The following is a 22,342-nucleotide window of genomic DNA, read 5'->3' on the forward strand; positions in this document are numbered from 1 at the left end:
TACACTGTGTTACAGCTTTCCTGTACTTTCTTATGCCTGCTTTTGCAGCTATTTGTACTGCTGTGTAATTACAGGTCACAGTTTTTCTAAGGGGGAAAAAAACACCCCTGAAATCCTACCCAGAATACAACCAGCAGTTGTTCCTTCATTGGAGTAGCTGAAGTCAGCGGGGCTGACTTAGCAGCCGACTTACAGTTCACAGCTGCTGAGTGTGTCTGGATGCTGCGTTGGTCCTGCAGTAAAACAAACCATCACTTCTGCACTCTGGTGGCACAGCTGGTGGCCAGGTTGTCCCCACCGTGGGATGCGAACGCTCCTGTGTGACAGTGACAGTGCTCCCAAAGCTGGGCTGAGGGACTTCCTACCTGCAGCTGCATTTTTTTCCCTTCCTTTTTTTCCTGCAGCCTCTGCATAGATGTTAAATGGGAAGAGAAAGGAGGGGATGAAGAAACAAATAGCTGGGGATGGGAGAGGGCCAAGAGAAAGGGAGAAGAGCAGAAACCTCTTAAATTGCCTTTACTGCTGGACAAATTGTGATATAAAGCTATGGCTTTGGGTGACTTGCTTCGTTTTTTTCTTGGAAATAACTCTTATCTCACAGCGGTTCTGTGAAGAGAAAACATTGTAAAATGGAAATGCTATGTGTTACTTTTGCAAGTAGAGAATGAATTACTGTTTCCAGAAAGGGAATTCATGAAGAGGAACTGAAAGTTCAAATCAATCTTCTTTTCATAAATCTTTGCTTACTTTAGATGGCCTCAAACTAACATTTAACCAGTGTGAAAATACTTTAAAGTATCGAGTAACAGGAGTTTTTGTGCTTTTTAGCACAATTCAATCATCTCCTACTGCTTTCATTACTACAGCCAGTTTTAAATCTGCTTATCTTAAAGTTACAAACTTTTCTGGTGTGCGGTTACAAAGATACCTATTTTAAAATAATTTAGTGGTATTTGCAGATAGCCATGAAGAACTGGATTTGTGCGCATTAGGATTTTACTAATTAATCTACTTCTGCACAAAGGGACTCTATCCTGAATCACATGGAATCGTTGGCAATTCGATGTATGACCCAGTGTTTGATGCCAGCTTCAGTCTTCGAGGGCGAGAGAAATTCAATCACAGATGGTGGGGAGGTCAACCAGTAAGTTTCAGATTCCCTCCTACTCCTTCCCTCCTCCCTCTCCTCCCCTCCTCTGTGCTGTGGAACATAGCCAAAATAATAATTAAAAAAATACATCTGTGAACAATTTGTACCTAATCTCCCCCCCGGCTGGCCCTGTGTCTATCAATTTAATGTAACATTTTGAGTTGGCTTTTGCTTTTCAGAATAATAAAGCCATTGATTATGGAAAGGTACTTGCGTTGATAAGTATAAATTAGATGTGGCTAGGAAAAAAATCCTCGCTTTAGGCAGCAGTTTAACATGAATTACTATATTTTCGTCACCGTGGCATAATGTTTCCTTTTCATTATCGGTTTCTCAGGTTTTCGTCCTAGTAATGTTCTTGTGGCAGTTTTAGTATTAATGTTCTGTCAGCGTAGCATGGCACAACTTCATAATTATTATTTGTTAAGTCCACAAGCGATGCTGTTACCTGACTTGCTGCAGAGGCTGTAGAAGTGAGTTAATTTCTGCCTTGAGCACAGCATCAGTGGCCGAACTAGGCCCTCTCTCTTAGATTAGTGTTGGACTTGGTGGTTTCTCTAGCTCTGAATCCTTATTCTGGGCAAGGAAATGGCCTCCTTCAAAAGATCTACTACAGCTAAGAAGGTCCCCTTGCTTCTGCTGCACTTTCCCCTATTAGGCATGCTGTGGTGGCTTGCTTTGCCAACAGAAGTGGGTTTAAATTAAGCTAATAAGTTTTATGTGCAAGCAGCCAAGGTACATGCACAATTCATTGCACTGATTGCTTAGGGACCTATACTTTAAAAGCTCCCTGACCAGTTAACCCCATAAAAGAGTGGGATGATAGAGGTGGGGAAATCAGAAGGGGTTTGGGAACACTATAATCTGTCATTGCTGTTTGCTGAAGTGATCAGTGTCATCCCCCAAATCTCTTAAGACAGAAATATCCCAAAAGACTAAAGGAAGTTACTCAGATGGCTTTAGGCTTAGCAAGCGTGTGTGTTATTTGTCTGCGTGTGGTTTTAGTCTGCAACAAATGCAAGACAAGACAATTCAGAGCTGCAGGCAGATGTGTGACAGGCAGATGTGTCTGGCTGTAGCTGAGCCAGAATGAGATATTTGTGCTCTTGTAAAATTTGTCAGCATAACAGGGAGTGTAGTCACTCCCTTGCCCAGCTATGAACCGGGTTAGCTTTTAGCATGGCTTGTGTGGAGAGGAGAGGGTGAGGAAGATGCCTGGCTATTATCCCCCTAGATGTGAGCAAAGAAGCAGTGAAAGGGCAGCAGTGGGTAACCTCTTCCTCCATCTCAGCTACAGTCAGAGCCACACAGCTAACAAACGGTGCCTGCTGCAGTCAGGTATCGAGCTCATAGACAATATTGGGGCTCAACTGCTGTATGACAACTTGTTAAGCAGCTGTAATTTAATTATGCATTGCAAATTTAATTGTGCATCTTACCTCAATCACAATTAGGTAGGAGTTAGTGGGGAACTAACTTTTAGGGACTGTACAAATGTCTCTATTTTTAAACTATGATATTTTTAAAGTAAAATATAAGTCTATAAATACTTCATCACCTACTGTGTTGAGTGGGGAATATTGGTAATTCCCACAGCCATCCAGTAGAAACACCTATGCTGCTCCAGAGAATAAAAGTCACTCTGGATTGTAAACAAGGGTCATGAAAAATGTCAGCTGAGAAGAGTTCAAGAAAGTTACACAACAGTGGATAACCATACACTGGATGAAATCCTCAGAGGACCAGGAGGAGTGTTGCATACACTCACACAAGTAAGGACGATAAAATAAACCAGCTGATCTGAAGAAGTGTTAAAAAGGAAAAACACGAAAATAATGTAATAAACTGGAAATGTGTTTGGGGAATTGGAATTCAATCCCCACACACTTAATATGAGGGAAACCTGTAAGTTTGGCAAACCTGATAGAGTGGCCATAGTGGTTGGGTAAGGAGTTGTACATCTCTTGCAGAAATATGATATAAATGATACTCTCCCTGCACATGGAAGAACCGCACATTTCATAGAATCATAGAATCGTTTAAGTTGGAAAAGACCTTTAAGAAAGGTCCTGTTAAGAGAATTGCAGATTTTTATAAGAGAAAAAATTATCTCCATCTATGTATGGATTAGATACAATCCCTTTCTAACTCTTTTTTTTAATTTTCTCTAAATATCACGTTGACATACACTGCCAAAATTAGCTGGGTGTTGAAAGACAAGACAGTAGAATTAAGGGAGGGGAGGAAGGGAAATCTGGTCTGCATATCACAGAAATCTTGTCTGTCATATTACATATTCATCTGATTCTTTTGGTCTCAAACTGGAGTACTCAAACAACTGCAGAGTGGTACTTGGTTTGCACAAAATTGGGAATTAATATTTTTCTGTCCAGGAAGGCAGGAAAAGTGTCTGGGAGCCCCAGCCTCGTATTATGGCTAAAACTACCTAGAAGAAAATATCATTTAATGTTGATAATTTCTGAAATACTATCTTGCTCCTGGGAACCGGCCTATTGTATATGGCTTTGTTAAAATGTGGGGGTTTTGGTGTTTTTTCTTTTTTTTTTTTTTTAATTACTTGTTCTAATACTCAGCATCTTGCTGGGAAACAGCCAGATTACTATGGACATCAGTGGGATTTGGCAGATGAGTAGCTGAACGTTTCTACACCAGGAATTATGAGAAATTAAGAGCATTAGGAAAAGGAGAAGGGGGGAGAAGGTAGCTTGGACGTGTTTCGAGGTGCTCTAGCTGGTTGTGGGACTTCCTGAAATCCAGTCTTCTGATTTAGTATACAACCTTGATTTATTATATAAGCTTAAAACCACCTTGCTTTCAAAACAAAAGTGTTTGACAGGAAATGGCTGCAAAACCACTCCTCGTATTGCTACAGCATCTCACAGAAATGGTGAGCATCAGAGCTCATGCTCCCAAGGAGAAAACTAAGTTTACTGCTCATTTTTCATGACACTGAGACTCTGTTTTCATCCCAAGTAACTTTAAGCACTAAATTAGGCCCCAGCTGCCTTTGGCTTCTGTTAAGCAGTAGTTCTCCATATCTTGATTTGATGTAGTGAGCTTAAGCGTACACTACAGACAATACATTGCTTTTTTTTTTTTTAGTGATCTTTCATGATCCTTAAAAACAATCCATTGGCCTCCCCAAGGTCAGAAGATGACAGGTATAAAACTGCCTGTCTATGGTTAATGGGGACAGAGAGGCTCCCTCAGAAGGTAACCCAGCTTGGATCTGAGTTTGGCTCTGAAGATGCCTCTCTCTTCAGAAATATCTTAATTATAAAAGTATTGAAGATTGTTTAGGGCACCTTGTATGAAGCTTTATTTTCACTATTAACCTTTTAAAAAGAATACAAACCCTCAAAAAGGGCCCAGCTTGGGATCCTGAGATAATCCTTAAAAAGGGACATGGCGTTCCTAGGCAAGTGACAGCATGTTGTGAAGCTGTCTTTACGGTCTGCAAGGTATGTCTGTAGACACTAGGCATCGTCACTACACATCTTAACTGGATATTCCTGATTTTATCTAATGTTCACATTCATATCAACCTTTGGGATAAAACCATTTTACTCTCCTCTTCATTGGAATGTTGTTGGTTTTGACTGTCTAACGGTTACAGAAAGAACTTATTTTCATTTTCTTGCCTAGTCAGCCTGAACATTGGTAGGATAGTTACATCTGAGGAGCCCAGGCTCTGCAGAAAGCTGTCATCTGTCTTTTTGTCCTGAACACATTTTGCAATCACTTTGTTGATTGCTGGGGAAAGCAGAAGGAGGCATGTCTATAACTGTCTTTTCATAAGTATTTTTTTTTCCTAGCTTGAGCATAGAACAAGCATCAGGGCTCTTTGAGTCTGTCTAATTATTTAATAGGCTTCTTGTACAAAAATCTTCCCTGGGCAAGAAGGCAATGCTTAGTTGTCAAGGCTGTGAGATCATTTTTCTCCTGTTAAAGAGTAAGGAGTGTGGAAGTGGCTACTCCATGTTTTACCTTGTTGGCAGGACAAATTACAAATGTTGCAGGAGTGTAACATTTGGCACCACCCTGGTATTAATTCTGCATGTTTGCACCGATCTTGTACATGTTTCTTTACCTGGGAAATGCTGTGATTTCCCCCCTCCCAGCTTTGCCTGGACGTGGAAAGGATTTCCCATTCATGCATTACCAGCTCTCTGCTGCAGTGGGTGTATGTGCTTCCCCTGCTCCTGACATGAATCTCCTTCCCTGTTGGCGAGCGGAACATGTTTGCACAACTTGGCCCAAGGGTCGGACTTCAGAGCCGTCCCTCCCATCAGCCCTGACCTGAGATGTGCTGCTGCCGGTCCTTCATAATGCAATAAATACGGGGCAGCCTTTGCAAAGTTATGGGCTCTTATTTATTCATGGAAGATTAAAAGTAGGGAGGTGCCCCACTTTCTGTGCAGGTTTTCAAAGACAATTAAACAGCTATCTTGAATAACTCTGTATGTAGTATCTGTGTACAAACGTGTCTAGCAGTTAGAAGAAGGGAGAACTTGGGACTTCCATGTTCCATACGGCATTGTCACCTAAACTCTTGCTTAGCCTGTCTATTTTTAGCCATAAATAAAGGAGAAGAATTGTAGTCATTCAACACAGAGGATATAAAAATGACAGTAATTCAAAAACAGCTAGAAAAGCATGTCCAGGACAACCAGGGGACCAGGCCCAGCCAGCATGGGTTCATGGAAGGCAGGTCCTCCTTGACCAACCTGATCTCCTTCTATGACCAGATGACCTGCCTAGTGGATGAGGGAAAGGCTGTGGATGTGGTCTTCCTGGACTTCAGTAAAGCCTTTGACACTGTCTCCCACAGCATTCTCCTAGAGAAGCTGGCGGCTCATGGCCTAGACAGGTGCACTCTTCGCTGGGTAAAAAACTGGCTGGACGGCCGAGCCCAGAGAGTTGTGGTGAACGGAGTTAAATCCAGGTGGTGGCCGGTCACGAGCGGTGTTCCCCAGGGCTCAGTACTGGGGCCGGTCCTGTTCAATATCTTTATCAATGATCTGGACGAGGGGATCGAGTGCTCCCTCAGTACGTTTGCAGACGACACTAAGTTGGGCAGGAGTGTTGATCTGCTGGAGGGTAGGAAGGCTCTGCAGAGGGACCTGGACAGGCTGGATCGATGGGCTGAGGCCAACTGTATGAGGTTCAACAAGGCCAAGTGCCGGGTCCTGCACTTCGGCCACAACAACCCCAGGCAACGCTACAGGCTTGGGGAAGAGTGGCTGGAAAGCTGCCCAGAGGAAAAGGACCTGGGGGTGCTGGTTGACAGCCAGCTGAACATGAGCCGGCAGTGTGCCCAGGTGGCCAAGAAGGCCAATGGCATCCTGGCCTGTATCAGAACTAGTGTGGCCAGCAGGAGCAGGGAGGTGATCGTGCCCCTGTACTCGGCACTGGTGAGGCCGCACCTCGAATCCTGTGTTCAGTTTTGGGCCCCTCACTACAAGAAGGACATGGAGGTGCTGGAGCGTGTCCAGAGAAGGGCAACGAAGCTGGTGAAGGGCCTGGAGCACAAGTCTTATGAGGAGTGGCTGAGGGAACTGGGACCGTTTAGTCTGGAGAAGAGGAGGCTGAGGGGAGACCTCATCACGCTCTACAACTACCTGAAAGGAGGTTGTAGCGAGGTGGGGGTTGGTCTCTTCTCCCAAGTAACAAGCAATAGGATGAGAGGAAATGGCCTCAAGTTGCACCAGGGGAGGTTTAGATTGGACATTTCTTTACTGAAAGAGTGGTCAGGCCTTGGAACAGGCTGCCCAGGGAAGTGGTGGAGTCACCATCCCTGGAGGTATTTAAAAGACGTGTAGATGAGGCGCTTAGGGATATGGTGTAGTGTTGGGTTGATGGCTGGACTGAATGATCTTAGAGGTCTTTTCCAATCTTAATGATTCTATGATTCTATATTATTTCTTGGGATATTTGCCAGTGTACTAGGGTTGAATCTGTGGGTTTTTCTGCTTTGGAAAATTAGATATTCTCTAATTCCTGTGTTATGGTGTGAAAAGAGAGTGGTTAATCTTTAATTGTGTTTTTTTTTTTTTTAAATATTTATTCCCCTCCTCTCTGCTTAAGCAAATTAATTCAGAAATATGGCCTTTATATAGCTTGCAATACAGTAACGCTTGTCCCATATGCAAACCAGGGGTGCGCATCTGACATAATTAAATGGCTGACTATAATATTCTAAGGTATTAACAGTTAAAACCAACGTGTTTACATATGGCAAATAAATTACATAAGCTCACAAATGGTACTGACCTTGCAACACCTAACACAGCAAACTTTATGATAAGTGACCTGAACAGATGTGACGAGCCATAGAGTGTATATAACATGGTGCATTTACATGCTCAGTACTGGAACATCTAGGATTAATTAACTTTAAGACTGTGACTCTAACCACAGAGAGGAAATGGAAAATAACCTTTATTCCCTTCTTAATTTTAATTGTTTTGGATGGACAAGGTTGAGAGAGCATCAGATAGCTTTTTTTCTTTCCTATCCTACTTTGACTGACAGTGTAGACTAATGTTAGACTGGGAGAGGCATGACTTGTAGTGGAACTGGCAGGTTTAACCAAACAAAAAGAAAAATACACTCATGCAGTGTGTGACTGCATTGTGGAACTTGCTGCTACAAACTGATTTATAGCCAGAAAAATATATGGAATCTGAAGGCTTAAAAAAAGGATTTGAAAAATTCATGCAGATTGTTTCCGTCATTTCCATCAATCACTTCAGGTGAGCTCAAAAAGTTCTTAAGCGTGTATGGAGGAAGGTGTCCCCTCCCTGCTTTCTTTATACCCCTGCTGACTTGTCTGCACCCTTTTTTGGTTACTCCTTCCTAACACATTTTCTGTGGATGGCTACTGATGGTAGAATATGGGGAAAGAGGGACATTTATGCAGACACTGATTAGTGTTAAGCTGTATTCTTTCCTAACTGAGTATCCTCCAAAATTTGAACACTAAAAGGCTCAGGTGACTAATGGCTGCTTTTTGAAAGTTAAGTGGAATACTGGAGAAATTTCTGGCCATGAATCTTAATGCTTTGTATTAAAAGCAACACAGAGATTTAGGGGTGAAAATCTACAGCACAGCAGCTGATCCACTGCTACAGAATTTGCATAGGTTTGTCACTCCACGTGTTCGAATCAGGGATGCAGGCTGAAGACTGCAATTTTCACTTCTAGGCTCAGGGTAGAAGAATGTGTCTTGGAAAACATTTTCTTTTGATTTCAGAGGGTCATTAAAGATCTGAACACATTCTAATCCTCTTATATTTTCCTCATTAGATTTGGATTACTGCAGCCAAGCAAGGGGTGAAAGCTGGCACGTTTTTCTGGTCTGTGTAAGTGCCCTCTGTTTTCTGGAGATTTGTAACTAATAATTCAGAATTAATTTGATACAAGTGTTTATTAAGTCATTTTCCTTACTCTAGGCATTCGGTAGCTTGGAGACTGTACCTGTAACCCTCCCTTGTTTCATATGTGCAATGTTTCTGATAACGAAAGCTAATGCTACAGGTTGCTGCTTTAAGTTCATACACAGATTTTTAGCAGTTGTCTGAAGAAAAGATGTGTGACTATGTAAAAAATCACTTTCTTTCATTTCACAGTGTGTTGTTTTGCCTCCTTAGTATTGCTAACAATGTTTCCTAGTCCTCTGAGTGTTTGTGGAAGACTCCTTTATTGTCCTCTTATGTCATCTGACATCAACAGCCTAACTGACTCAAAAGCCTGACTGACTCACTCATTTTAGAATCCAGTCTGACCTTTGAGTAAGATATTCAATTTCCTTTCCTAAAAGACAGCCTTGAGGATCTTTGCTGTTTATTCTTTTGTTTGGTTCCAAATTAATTTCCCTTGTCGCTACTAAGACGTATCTTCCTAACTGAAAATGAATGAATTTCGATAATTTCTGAGTTCTGAGGAATTCATGTGGATCAATCTCCTTCTTTCATTTTAGTGGCAGGATTGCAGGAGCAAAGAAAATAGGCAAACTGTCAAGACTGAAGTACTATGGGAGTTTGACTTTTTTTTGTGATTCCATTAGAAATAATGCTCTTTGCTACTCTAAATATTATATAGCATATGGAGGGAATAATAAAATGTACCACGTACAAAGCTGATGATAGGTTTGGGCTTGCAAGACGGTTATCTGACAGTGCTCCAGTCTGGTGCTCTACAAAACAAAGAAATTAATGTGATTCCTAAGCCCTACAACTACATAGTCACCATAAACACCCTGGCCAATGCATGTTTGGGGATATAAAATGTTACGGAAAGTAACCAAGCATATGTCGTATGAATGACAATAGTAACGGAGTGAGACAGCCACTTTATGTATGAATGAAATATATATGCCTTTAACCTATATTATTTAATTTGGGTCACAGAATGTTTTTTTGGGGGAGAATTCAGGCAAACTCTTTTAGGAAAACAGAAGTATTGAAAACATCTTAGTCACAAATGACTTAATTGAAATAATGGATTTTTTTTCATATTGCACAATTAATAAAAGTTTGAAACTGGGCCATACCCAAGATTATTATTCCACTTTATGATATTGTCTTGTTTGCAAATTTTAGCATAAATTCTCAATTTATATAGTTGTTTTACAACTGAAAGTTCTCTGTGTAGTTGGAGACTGAGGACCACTGTTGTACAAAGCATTAAAACCAAACTTATTTCAAAATGGCTGTTGGCATCTCTATTTCTCTGTCGGATGTTTCCAAAGAGTGCTGAATTCAATTCAGCATGGTGAATCCGAGATAGTTGTGTATTATTCCTGTGCTGGGATTCTGCTATTGATCTAAAGGAATCTGGACTGACTATGCTACTGTATTAAAATAACTGCGTGGTCACTGGCCTGCAAGCTTTCCTAAGATTAAATACTTGAAAGTTTAACAGCTGTTTTTAAGGTTAGTCATTCTCATAGCATCAACTTGGCCTCAGCAGCCAAGTGAGAAGTCTCAGGATACGAGCAGTGAAATAGGATGAGTCTGTTCTGCAGAGGGAGAAGCTGTCAAAGTTGTGTAAGTCACCACGCTGATGACCTGGTGTTTCAGATGGCTCCGTTTTGATTTACACCAGCCTAGCCCTCAGTTTGGTTGCTATTAAGTCAATGGGAACTTTTCCAGTGTCTTCAAGACTGCCAGAGCAGGATAGTCGTTTAAACCCATACTGATGTGAGCAATTTAATGGTTTTTACTCATACCAGCTATCCAATGGTAGCACCATTGTGCATAAAAATGGTTCATCTGGGTTAAAACTACCAGAATGGACTTTATTCACTCCTATTTGGAACAGTTAGATTTACTGCCTTAAGTTCTGACTCCAGTTACAAACTTTTAATCATCTTTCTTTTGGAGTATGTGGACATCCAGGAAATCTGAAGTGATTTTGTTTGCAAAATAAGAATCATTAGCAAGCAAGAAAGAAGATACAGCATAGTAAAAGAAAATGATGTTATTAAGATTGGTTTTAATCATGTTAGAATCAGTTCAGAGCAAGGCTTTGTTGATGCTTTTTGTATTCTACGATAACAAGATATATTTTTGTATTTTGTGGTCCAGTGTCATCCCCCATGAGCGCAGGATATTAACAATACTGCAGTGGCTAACACTTCCAGACAATGAAAGGTAATTCACTTATTGTCATCTGCTGTTGGATAACTGCTAGCTTGTCTTCTCCCTAAAAGTAGCTGGAAGAGTGAGGGGAAATTTAATTCTAAAAATTATTTTTGTCTGTTACACGCTATCACTGATTTCAGTATTTGTTGGGGGTTTGTGTTTACATTTTGGGGTTTTTTTTGTTTGGGTTTTTTTTTTTTTAATCTCAGCTTTTAACCATAAGCATTTTGTTTCTTCTCAATAAATGTATGGTATGAATTTATTTCTTATCAAGAAGCATTTAGTTACATGGATTAACTTGGATTGTTCTTATCCTACTGAGTCTAATATGGTTTAACAATCTTACAGGCAAAGGCAGTTGCAGAACTGGACCCTGAGGACTGGGAAAATGTTAAGATTTTAATTATGAGTATTTTTTAGCACACAAGTTCCCACATGCTGCTGGCTGTAAAGCTTACGCGAGCTGCTGTTGTGATCTCTCCTGCAAGACTTAGAAAGAGCGTGTGTCCTCAGATGGTACCCCATGTGCCTCCCTGCATGTGTTCTTGGATTTAATAAAACTGTAGAACAACTAATTGCTTAATCATACCATGGAAACATGACTGAGAAACAGTTCTTTTTCCATAAAGCTGAGTCTCATTGGAAAGTTGACTTGATTTGACTTGACCTAACAGGTCTGGGGTTTTTTGTTGTTGTCAAAGGAAAGCTATCTTGAACAAGACCTTTCTTTCTTTCAGACCTTATGTTTACGCTTTCTACTCTGAACAACCAGATGCTGCTGGCCACAGATATGGTCCTTTCAACTCAGAGGTTAGTATAGATTTTCTTCTGCAGAAAAAGCACATGGCTCAAATATGTTTTTTGAATAATTGCCACTGCTCAGGAGTAACATTTTTAGCAACTTTTTTTCACCCGTTTCTGCAGAATGCTTCCCCACTGCCAGAGAAAGCAAAGTTGTTGTCTTAAGGATTTATTATGTAAGATTCACTTCTCAGAGAAGGAACTGCCCATGCCTTTCAGGAGGCTATTTCTCTGTGTGATATGATAATGCAAATGGAAAGATTTATTTGGCAAAGACAGGAGTATATTTGGGTGCAACAGCATAATTTAACTTTCCTCAAACTATTTATCCTTCTTAAAAGTAATAAAAATATAATGCAGAAAATATTGAGGAAAAATGCAGAGAAGAAAAAGCTTTCTTTAAAGCTGACGGCCTGCAGTAGCTACAGTAATAATTCCAGTCTGTTGTGAACTATAAAAAGCTGCTATTTCCAGTTTCATATAGGCCCTACAGGGGTTCAGAAAGCTTTGCCAGCACTGTTCCCTCAGGACCAGACTGCTGAGTTTGGAAAAAGTTTTGAACCACCGTAAGGTATTTTAATGAAAAATTACGTGCAAAACACTACAGTAGTTAACCCCTTGTTTGAGCTTTGGGTAGCTGGCTGGGACTGATGAATACTGCTTCCCTGCCAACACTGTCCAGGTGACAAGAATTTAAAGACTATGCACTTGTCTGGAATTTGTGGGAGGGAAAGTAAATTCTGCACCCAAATATCCTACTACTTCAGGTGGCTGAGATCTGGCATCTCCAATGATCTCTGACATCTCCGATGATCTCTGACATCTGGCAAAGGTCCCCTAGTTTCAGTGCAAATGTATACCTGCGTTGCCATTACAAGACTTTAGGACTTTTTATACATGCTTTTTAAAGAGTAAACAAATGTTTGCAGATCTTCGAAAATGGAGGAGTGAAGGTAATACAAATCTCCCCAAGCAACCAGGTACCCAGCAGTAGTTTCTTACTTGTTTGGTATACATCTGATAGCTGTTCTCTAGTGGAGGAGAGAGCAAAGAGAAGCAGCATTAATCTTTTTTAATATGCTTGAGTTATTTGGGTGGTTTAAATAAGTTTGCAGCGGTTATCCACTTGCTGTGGGTAGCATCCCTGTTGGAGCAGTTTGAGCCATGGTCCCAAAGCAGTGGGTGTGAGGAATTATTCCAAACCAGCACTGAAGCATCATACTGGATAGGAAGAAGTAGTCCTTTTTCTGGATAAGCAGTGGTTAAAATCTGCCAATACTCTTGCTAAATTGACAGGCATTTATACGTCTCCATGTTGTCATTTGGCTCACAACAGGAGAGATGTCTGACTCAGTCAAGCAAGGTATTGGTAATGAGAGCTCTCTGATTCAAGGATATATTACTCAATGATGCTTTATAGTTCCTCTTACTGGCGTGTTACAAATATTATGTGTAGCTTATGACTGACAATTTTAATTTTATTTATCTGTAGAGAACCACTTCCTTCTGAACAGAGTTGTGGGGCTCTTTCCATGGACTTAAAGGAGAATATGAAGATGATGTCATTGGATTTGTTCCTTAAATTTTAGTCTTTAAGAAAACCAATTTAGCATCCAATGCGGTAATCTAGTTTCAGGTTAATTATAAGTGTCTAAATAGTGAAGTGTAATTGTATCATCATAGGAAAAGTCATTATAAAAGCAAAAAGCCCCCAAAGGCTCTTATTGTTTGAGGCTTCTTCTGGATGGTTATCTGAAGGTTGACCTCTAATTGCAAGGCAAAACTTAGGCTCTTAATAAGTGTGAATTAATAGCTTATGAAAGTTTTACAAATAAATTGATTTATGCCACTTGTGTTAAACACAAGAAGAGCATGAGATTGATTTTTAGCAAATTGAGAACAGACGAGTTAGCAGATGAGCATGTATGGGTTTGCAGTTCAAACAGTGGCCATAACTTTGTGAATGGAAATTTGAATAAATGAATATAGCTGTGTAAGTATACAGATGCTGAGATTTGCTAGGGGCCTGGTTTCAGGATAGAAAAGCTAGGAAGTAGTTTATATTGTTTCTCTTGACACTGTTTTCAATATAATTTTTAGGAGCTATGAAATTTACATAAATCAGCTGGGAAGAAAGTCCTCAAAGGGATCCCTTTCTGCTGCTTCCTTGATACCGAGAGCATGACCTCCTCGTGAAATCATTCTTTTCTTGTATACAGCTGGCAGCAGTTAGACAGTTGGAGTAGTTCTGACCACTTCATTTTTCTTCATGCAAAAGCAGATCAGCCAAACAATAATGTTTGAAAACAAGCTCTTAACAATCCTATGTTATATTTAAGATGGGCTTCTAATTTCTTCTTTTGAAGAGTGAAGATTTTATGCTGAGTTTTTCTTGCTGTATTTTGTAGCTTGAGGAATATACCTTGAAAACCTCCACATCCTACAAAAGTCCATTAGAGTAAAGTGGGTGTTTACTAGCACTTCTTATGCCAAACAGTGTTTTAAATGTATTTTAAATGTATTACCTTTAAGGTCTAATGACGTCCATGACTGATAATTTTCAGCTTCTAGACTTCAGCAGATGGCACTGAGAGCTTCACAGGACATGCACAACAACTATGTGCAGAGTGTCTTAAAAGCTAGAAATAATGGGACTTAGATGCACTTAAACTTAATTGGTGAATTGCCAGTGTTGTTGATATAAATGGAATACAGATTGTGGCCAGTGTCCACTAATGTAACTTTGCATGTCCTCTAACATCATGAATTTCAGTGCAAATGAGTTGGTGGTCTAGGTTTTGGGGTTTTTTTTTTTGGCTTTGGGTTTGTTTTTTTTTGTGGGACATGAATAAACTTCTTAGGAAGTGTTTTAGTGGGTTCCATTACATTTCCAGGAGTAGTTATGGAAGTTATCAAATATGTGCTTGCTCTTGATTTACTTCTGCATATATTTTTTATTTCCCTCTGTGCTTCTGCAGTTGAACTCTGGTAGGTTGGTCCGTCTGGGTCAAGAAGCAGAGCTTTGGCTGGCTAGTTACCCTTGTGATGTTACAGTTCCCTTCTGTAGGTGGGGAGGGATTCATTTCCCTCCTTCATAACTCTATTCTGACTCTTCTCAAGCAAGACTAAGATTTGGCTGGTTAATAAGAACTTGGCTTTTTTTTTTTTTTTTTGTCCAAGCTATCTTCTTTTTTTTAAAAAATAATAATTCTAGAAATATGCTACCATAAGAGCTCTAAAACACATCGAAATCTGGCACTGCTAAGCCGTTCCTGCTGCTCCCCTAACATGCTGTCTTGAGACGGCCATTTTCAGTGTTCAGACCCGGGTCTCCTGCGCTCGCGTGTTTCTTGCATTGTGGAGCTCTGTCTGAGCCGATTCAGAGACAGTAAAATGAGAATCCTTCCTCTCCCTGCCGCTCCTCTCATCAGGACTGCACAAAGCTTGAAGCGTTTTAAAAACAGAAAACTCTGGTGCTGCTTTATTAAAATGCCTTTCTGGAGAGAGACGAATGAGACTGGACTAGAATCTCCTTTCCAGCTGCTTGCCTTGGAAGCAATGAAACAGCATGGCAGATGGTAACATCCCCTTCCTTCCCTTCCCTGTTTACATAGCTCTGTAACTGAACAACTGTGAGAAGCTGCCTAAGTACATAGAAGTTAAATATCATCATAAATCTCTGACTCTTCTCAAGTCCACTCAGCGTGCTCTGTTATACACAGCATATCTTAGTTACTATCTCCCAGTAGGTGTCATTTATCAGCACTTCACACGCAATCCCGAGTGGTGCCAAGAACCTTCAACTTGTGTTAAAGTCAGTGAGAGTGGTACAGTTTAAAATTATGAGCAGGTTGATTAATGAGATAGTAGTTTTTCCAGTTATGTCTTAAAATTTTTTTTCCCTTCTGTAAGCCTATCTCAGGTAGTATTTGTACATTTATGAACAATAATATTACCCAACAAGATGCCATATTGAAAGTGCTAGGAAATTAAATTCTCAGATTGCCCATAAAGCTGGTAATAAGGCAGGTAGCAGTGCAGCTTCTGCACTGCCACTAATAAATATGCCCTGCCTAGCTGATTTGAAGGATACAAGCTCCATGCTAACTGAGTCTCACCTGCAGACCCTAAATAGTGGCTAGTGGGGTTCTGGTTATTTCAGTAGGGTGCATGGCACGGCACACAATGGTGGCACCTGCCAACGATACTGATGAGGGTACCCAGTGTCACTGATTCAGCCAAAAAGTGGGTGTGGGAAACCTTGCAGAAAGCCATTCGGACTGGACAGGCTCTCGTACTCATACCTAAACCATCATCCAAGTGAAATGTTGCGTTTCCACCAGCACTCTACCCCAGAGAGTCATTAAATTTTATGCCATGAATTTTACATAAATTGAAATTAAATTTACTTAAATTTTGATAATATTAACGGATTAATATTTGATCAATAAAAAACCCCACACAACTATATATTTTCAAAACCAGAAGCCCCACCTATCTTCTGAAACACCAGATTAATTTGCTTTTATGCTGTACGCTCTCGTAACTGCTGTTCTGCTTTCAGTACAATTTGGTGGTTTCCTCCTTAAAGACAGACAGATCCTAAATTGTCCAGATGCCTAGATTTTTGAAAAGGCCACAGTATTTGTGCTTCAGAGTTAGCTGGCACAGGTAGCTTTACTATCTGATGTGAGTCGAGAGAGGCTTTTTTTCTGAGTCCAGACATCTCTCCCCGCCAGTACAGGAGAGTAGTTATGGCTCCCCTCTTACTCCGCCCAAGAGACCTAAGAGAAAGCTTCCTCCTAAGAGGAGACAGGAAAGACCAGTTGCAGCTCCAAAGAAAAGAAGAAGAAAAGTACATAGAGTGGATCAATATGCTGCGGAAGCTCGTCGGAAGAAAGTAAGTTTACATATGTTCCAAAATTTTATGATGGAAGTGCCACTTTTTAGGCACTACTCTAGCTTTATTTTTTTGAACTTGGGAGTTCACTCCATGCTTCAGGTTGGGATTTTTCAGACAAAACTTCTATAAATGTACTGAAGGACCCAAAGGAAAGGAGCCAAACCAGACCAAGTCTTCTGGGAGCTATGTTTTTCTTGTTTCAGACTCTGTTTGCGTTAGGGAAAGTCATCTTTATAATCTCTTTATATTTTTAAATCCAGCCATCAGCTGGAGGCAATGTCAGATAAATCCCTGGGAAGGCACTACCAGTGTTGCTAACCCTTCTGAGCTATTACAAATTCTGCAATATGTTGTAGCCTCCTTAACGCCTCAGCTCTTGGGAGCCTGGTGGTTATTTGAGATTCTGTGTCTAGTCATTGTGGTTGTGGAAAAGTCTTGAAAATGTGACTCATAAAATCTAAAAGGGAAAGAACTTTTAAAAGTTGTAAAAAATATATATTTTAAAGCCAGTTTGTGACTTTGGAGGGTAGAGGATTCTTGATTACATGGTTTCTGAATGCTGTATTTGCACTAGAAGTGGTGCAGTCTGTTTTCACAAGAAAAAAAGGTCAAATAGAAATTGCTTTACTAGGAAAAGGTGAAAGCGGAGGAAAAGTGTATTCCTCAGTGTACTGTCTTTCTCCACCTGGAACTAACTAAGGGGAGGGGTTATAGACCAGTATTACTTTCCTTTCAGAAATTTAACTGAATAATTCAAAACCTCTTCAAATAAACAACCTAAATATTTGTTCTTTAGGCTTTAAACAAAAGCCTTGACACTCCACTGTATCCTACAAGAGGCTATAAACACTCTTCTCAATAGCTTTTTTGTGGGGGTGTTTTTTGACTTCTTGCATGATTCAACTTAAAACAGTTATTTTAAGACTGATTCTTTAAGTGTAAAGATATGGCACACAGGGACATGCAAAAAATTATCAGGTATAAGACTTTTCCAGAGAACTTTTAACACAGATTTACCTGAGAGGAGAACTGATAACTGCTGTGGATAATATTGCTATTACTCATTAATTTGCCATTCCAAGTTATACCCTTCTGGCATGAAGTGTAGTAGATAGCTTGTAACATTCCTACTGATGTGAGCATATGTGACTCTCTCTTTTTTTTTTCCTTTCTTTCTCTGGATGAAAAGGTCATCCAAACTTATCCCTGAAGAACTCTTCCTGATAAATCAACTGTGAAAATTTATCACTATTATTTCAGAAAAAAACATCCTGATATTACACAAGAGGTCCCATCACATATGCAAGTTAATCTTTTGGTGCTGTTTGAGAGCAATGGAATATAGTACAAGCTGGATCCTACCAATTTAAAAAAAAAAAAAGGATAAAGTGAAATTCTTTCTTCCTTCTAATCAAGCTTCTTCTAAGGGAAAACTCAGGAGATAATCCAGTTGTGGTCTGTATGTCTCAGATCCCATACCCAATAGTACCAACTCGTTATTGTAGCACCATCTTAGAGATATCTTGAAAGATAAAATGTTTCTGTACAGCCTTCTAAAGTCTTGATATCAACATATTAGGTGAAGAAAGATATATGCAGGAGTTTTATTTGTTTACCAATAACTCTTTGGAAGTTGCATCTGAGAAAGGACATGAGCTGTAAGAGCAGCATGTCCACACAAAAAATCCTTGTCTGAATATGCCACCTACAGCCAGCCTTAGACTGCAGAGACCATTTGGAGAAAAACTTGAGCATCATATAGAATAATAAAAGATAGCTCAATTTTAAAACTGAAGAGAGATAGAATGCAATGAGATGAAGAAATATTGGTGAGGGCCTTTCTAATAGCTGCTTTGAACACAAGTAAGCTGCTTTGAAAACTGCAAAGTTGAAGGGTTTTTTTTTGTGGTTTTCTGTGTGAGTTTTTTGTTTCTTTTAAAACCAGGATTTTTCATTTATATTTACTTTCTTACTGTTTCAGAAATGTCCCTGCAGTTTTACAGATTAAATTGGTGAAGAGGGTAGCTAAACAAAATTACCATCACTCATGAATCCTTGAAATCGCTGGAAGTATTGTTGCCTTTTTTTTTTTTTTTTAAAAGAAGCTCAAACTTGCTGACAAAAGTAAACATTAATGGGAAATCCATCTGGATTTCCAACTTCCTTGAATAAGCTTTGGATTCTAAGTAAAAGTTGTATTTCCCTATACGATTGATGTTATACAAATAGAGTTTCATAAAAATGGAATTCCCATTCATTGAAGAAACTCTTTGTATTTGAGAGTGGAAGAATTCTGAAACAGACAATATTTTCTTTTTTTATTAACTCAAAATGTTTTAAAGTTTTACCTAAACTGACTACTTAGGCTTTCCTGAATTAAAATATTTCAAAATTTCACCCTTTGCCTGAACCACTCCCATATGCTGCAGAAACTGTTCCTCTTGTTCCCCACCGTGATTCCATCTTTCATGAGCTGCTTCTCTGTGTATTTATAGTGCCACATGGGAGATGACATTTCCTGTCTCATCTTATAAGCTATCAGACTCGTTTAACATCTATCCCTTAATGACTCAGACAGAGGGATAATTTCTGAACCGTTTCTTTCTGGGTCACGCTAACGTGGTGTTTATTTTTTCTTCTCAGAAAATTCTGCCAAAATCTAGTTTTTTCTCATCCAAAGTTTGTTAGCATTCTGTTTGTCACTGGGAGGATGTTTTGTTGTGGATGCTTGGACCAGCCAAATCAAACAGACAAGTGAGGAGGAAGTTGGCATATAGTGACAAGAAATGTTTTCTTCTCAAAACCAGAACAAAATCTAAGTCCTCTGCCTAAAATCTTACTTTAAAATGTTTCCCTTCTCTGTGCCGTCTGGTAAAAAAATGTTTCATTTTCTTATAGCTGAAAACACAATCCTGTGAACATGTCTTGGTGTCTTCTGTTGTTTCTTAATAAAAAGGAAACTTAAATGAAGAAATCACAGTACTGTATCCATGTCTTCTGGGGCCTGCTGACAATTTTGCCAAAACTGTCATTTGAGATGTTGGAAACTCTTGGCTTTGAAGCTGAAGAACGTTCCCTCCGAGCCCCATGTGCTACTCAAGTGACTTGCATGTTGTCATCCTAGTATCAGATGTCCTTTGAAGTGAATTTCATTAAGTGATTTGGCATATGAATCCCAAGTCCAAACTTCATTTCGTGTTCATGTTTTGACTAAACCATTCACATAAAATAGCCTTTTAAAAGTACTGCTATTTATCTATAAGAAACAAATCGAACCCCAAAGTCACATGCATTTTTCTAATATCTATACTTCGTTTTACCAAATGTACGCATGTCCATGGGAGGCCTGGGATCAACCATAAAGACCTTTTGCTGTCTTGTGTCAGCATCTCAGCAGGGCTTTTTCATTATGAAATCACAGTGTGGATATAGGAAAGGAAATGGTACAATAATTGTAGGTGTAACAGCTCAGCCAAGGCTTTGCCTCTTGACCTGGATGGTTATCCTATCAGAGTTTTGCCAAAGGACCTCCATTTGCAGAACAAGGGATAACACTGCAATGACAGAATTAGCATTTTTCCTTTCTGCATATTTATACAGATGATGGTGAATCCCCTGAGAGAGATTGACAAGACAGTAGGACAACTAATGGATGGACTGAAACAGTTGAAACTACATCGATGTGTCAATGTCATCTTTGTTGGTGATCATGGTAAAATAAACAATATTCTTTATCAGTATATAAATGCTTAAGCAATGTAGCGGTACATATAATAGTGGCTTAAATGAAAGTTCCATTTAAGATATTTTTGTGCTGATCTTTTCTGGTAGTTTAAATCCCCCAAACCAGCCAGTGGGTGTAGACTGGCCACTCAGCTCACCTGTTAATTGTCATTGGAGGACAATTATCTTTCACAACAGCGATCTGGGTATTTACATCTCCACTTAGAGTTTTTCAAAGCTTGGCATTTTTGATATCACATCCAAGTGCATCTCTCCTTGCATGTATTGGAAGGCTATGATGTGCCTAGAGTAATCTTTTTGGCAGTTTTTATGGCAGGAAACAATTTAGTAGCACTGTTCTCCTTTTCATGAGGGGAGGAGTACGACTTTAGAGTGAGACATTTCCATGGCAATTAGTGGGTCAAGTTATCCTGCTAGGAGAAAGAGTGGAATATCTATAAGGGACTGTGTCCAGCTTGGATGGAAAATGTCATCAAAATAATGGAGGAAGGAGGAAAACGGTATAAAGATATTTCAGGGTCAGATGGAGAGTGACCCAAAAGCAGAGATACTATTTGGTAGGTCTCATTCTTTCAGACATCAGAAGAAACTTTACAATAGAAGAAATAGTAAATACTAGCAAAGACAAAAAGAAGGAGAAATTTTACTAAAGGAAAACGTGACCACGTTTGAGATAAACCTGTTTTTGCGTAACTTTTTAGCGATGCTACCAAAGGTCCTGTTCTGTTTAGATCTTTGTTCATGAAAGTCTCACAAGAACTGCTACATTAGCAATGAAATGGAACATGCCTCCTCTCTGGCTGTGGGGAGAGAAGGGTAAGGGGCAGGAAGGGTTTCCAGGGGAGGCAGTTTTGTGCTGAGAACTGCCTGTGACTGTCAATACATTCTTCCCCGCCACAAACGTCTGTAGGAGAGAATTGTTTATCTGTGGCTGCCTTAGAACAGACCACCAACAGACAATACCTTTTGTGTGCAACTTCTCTTAAAAGCCTTTGTTTAAAAAAAAATAATCCCAAAGTAGTACACTAAACTAGAAACAGACCTTGATTTTTCCATGAGCTTAGTTTGGAGATGTGTCAGTGCACACATGGTATATGTGGTGACTGTTTCTACGACGGTGAGAGTGGCATTTCTCTTGTGTAGGCAAGTGCTAAAATCACCCCTAGTTTGGCTCCTACCAGTGTCTGATGTTAGAATTAGATGACTGGAAAGAACAAGAATAAGATTAGTCATCCAAAAGAAAAGAATACATAAGCTGTTTGGGGTTTCTTTCTGTGCTGTTTTGGAAAACATGTTTATTTTCAAGCTGGATTAATCTTGCATTTTCCTTTTGCAGGGATGGAAGACACTACTTGTGAAAGAACTGAATTTTTAAGCAACTATCTGACTAATGTGGAAGATATAATTTTGCTGCCTGGATCTTTAGGGCGAATTCGCCCTAGGTCTAGCAATAACCTAAAATGTAAGTTAATTTAATTGTACCCCTTATGTCCTGAGAACTAGAAGCCATCCCTTCCTTGGGCTGACATTGTACGAAGGGTGTAAATTTGCAGTGTGTCGGCGGGACATTCAGAGGGAAGCCCACTAAAGATCAGCTGCTTGCCCTCTTCCCAGTCTGTAGCTCACAGATCCCACAGTGGCAGAGCTGTGCCAAGAGAATGGCTGAAATGTTCTGGGTTGAAACCCACTCTTTTATGGCAAGGAGAAGTGGGAACTCTTGAAGCTAGTTTTGCATGGCAGCATATATATCATGAGTTTATTCACACACTTCTCCCCTCTGTCAATGAAAATGAGACTTGAGGGAGCTCAGCACTGCACAGATTGGATATAAAAAAAGTGTCTGGTACCTCTGCTGAGCTAATGGAAAAAAAAAGTGAATTATTAATTTTGAATTCAGTAGCTCCTTCATACTTTTGGCACAGATGAGAAGAAGCGTGGGTTACTAAATAGCAACAGGCTGGAGATGTTGAAGGATATAAGGCAGCTGTAAAGCATGCATTCAGGGCCAATGGTGACAGTAAAACTTGCTGCTCTTTTTGTACCATGCTGTTAGAAACTCACCCTGACTTGGTGTTT

At 39.8% G+C, this 22,342-nt stretch overlaps 1 protein-coding gene across 6 annotated transcripts in view; it reads left to right on the top strand.

The window, feature by feature from the left end:
- ENPP2 (ectonucleotide pyrophosphatase/phosphodiesterase 2) overlaps positions 1–22,342 on the top strand; it is a 72,561-nt gene that overhangs the window by 29,173 nt on the left and 21,046 nt on the right. For all 6 annotated transcript variants that reach the window (XM_075141245.1, XM_075141246.1, XM_075141241.1 and 3 more), the window contains exons 8-13: positions 1,025–1,144; positions 8,480–8,535; positions 10,762–10,827; positions 11,556–11,628; positions 20,123–20,234; positions 21,603–21,728. In XM_075141245.1, coding sequence (XP_074997346.1) covers positions 1,025–1,144; positions 8,480–8,535; positions 10,762–10,827; positions 11,556–11,628; positions 20,123–20,234; positions 21,603–21,728 — 553 coding nt within the window. The remainder of the gene's footprint in view (positions 1–1,024; positions 1,145–8,479; positions 8,536–10,761; positions 10,828–11,555; positions 11,629–20,122; positions 20,235–21,602; positions 21,729–22,342) is intronic.

The sequence above is a fragment of the Calonectris borealis genome, chromosome 2, assembly GCF_964195595.1.
Source record: "Calonectris borealis chromosome 2, bCalBor7.hap1.2, whole genome shotgun sequence".
NCBI classification, from domain to species: domain Eukaryota; kingdom Metazoa; phylum Chordata; class Aves; order Procellariiformes; family Procellariidae; genus Calonectris; species Calonectris borealis.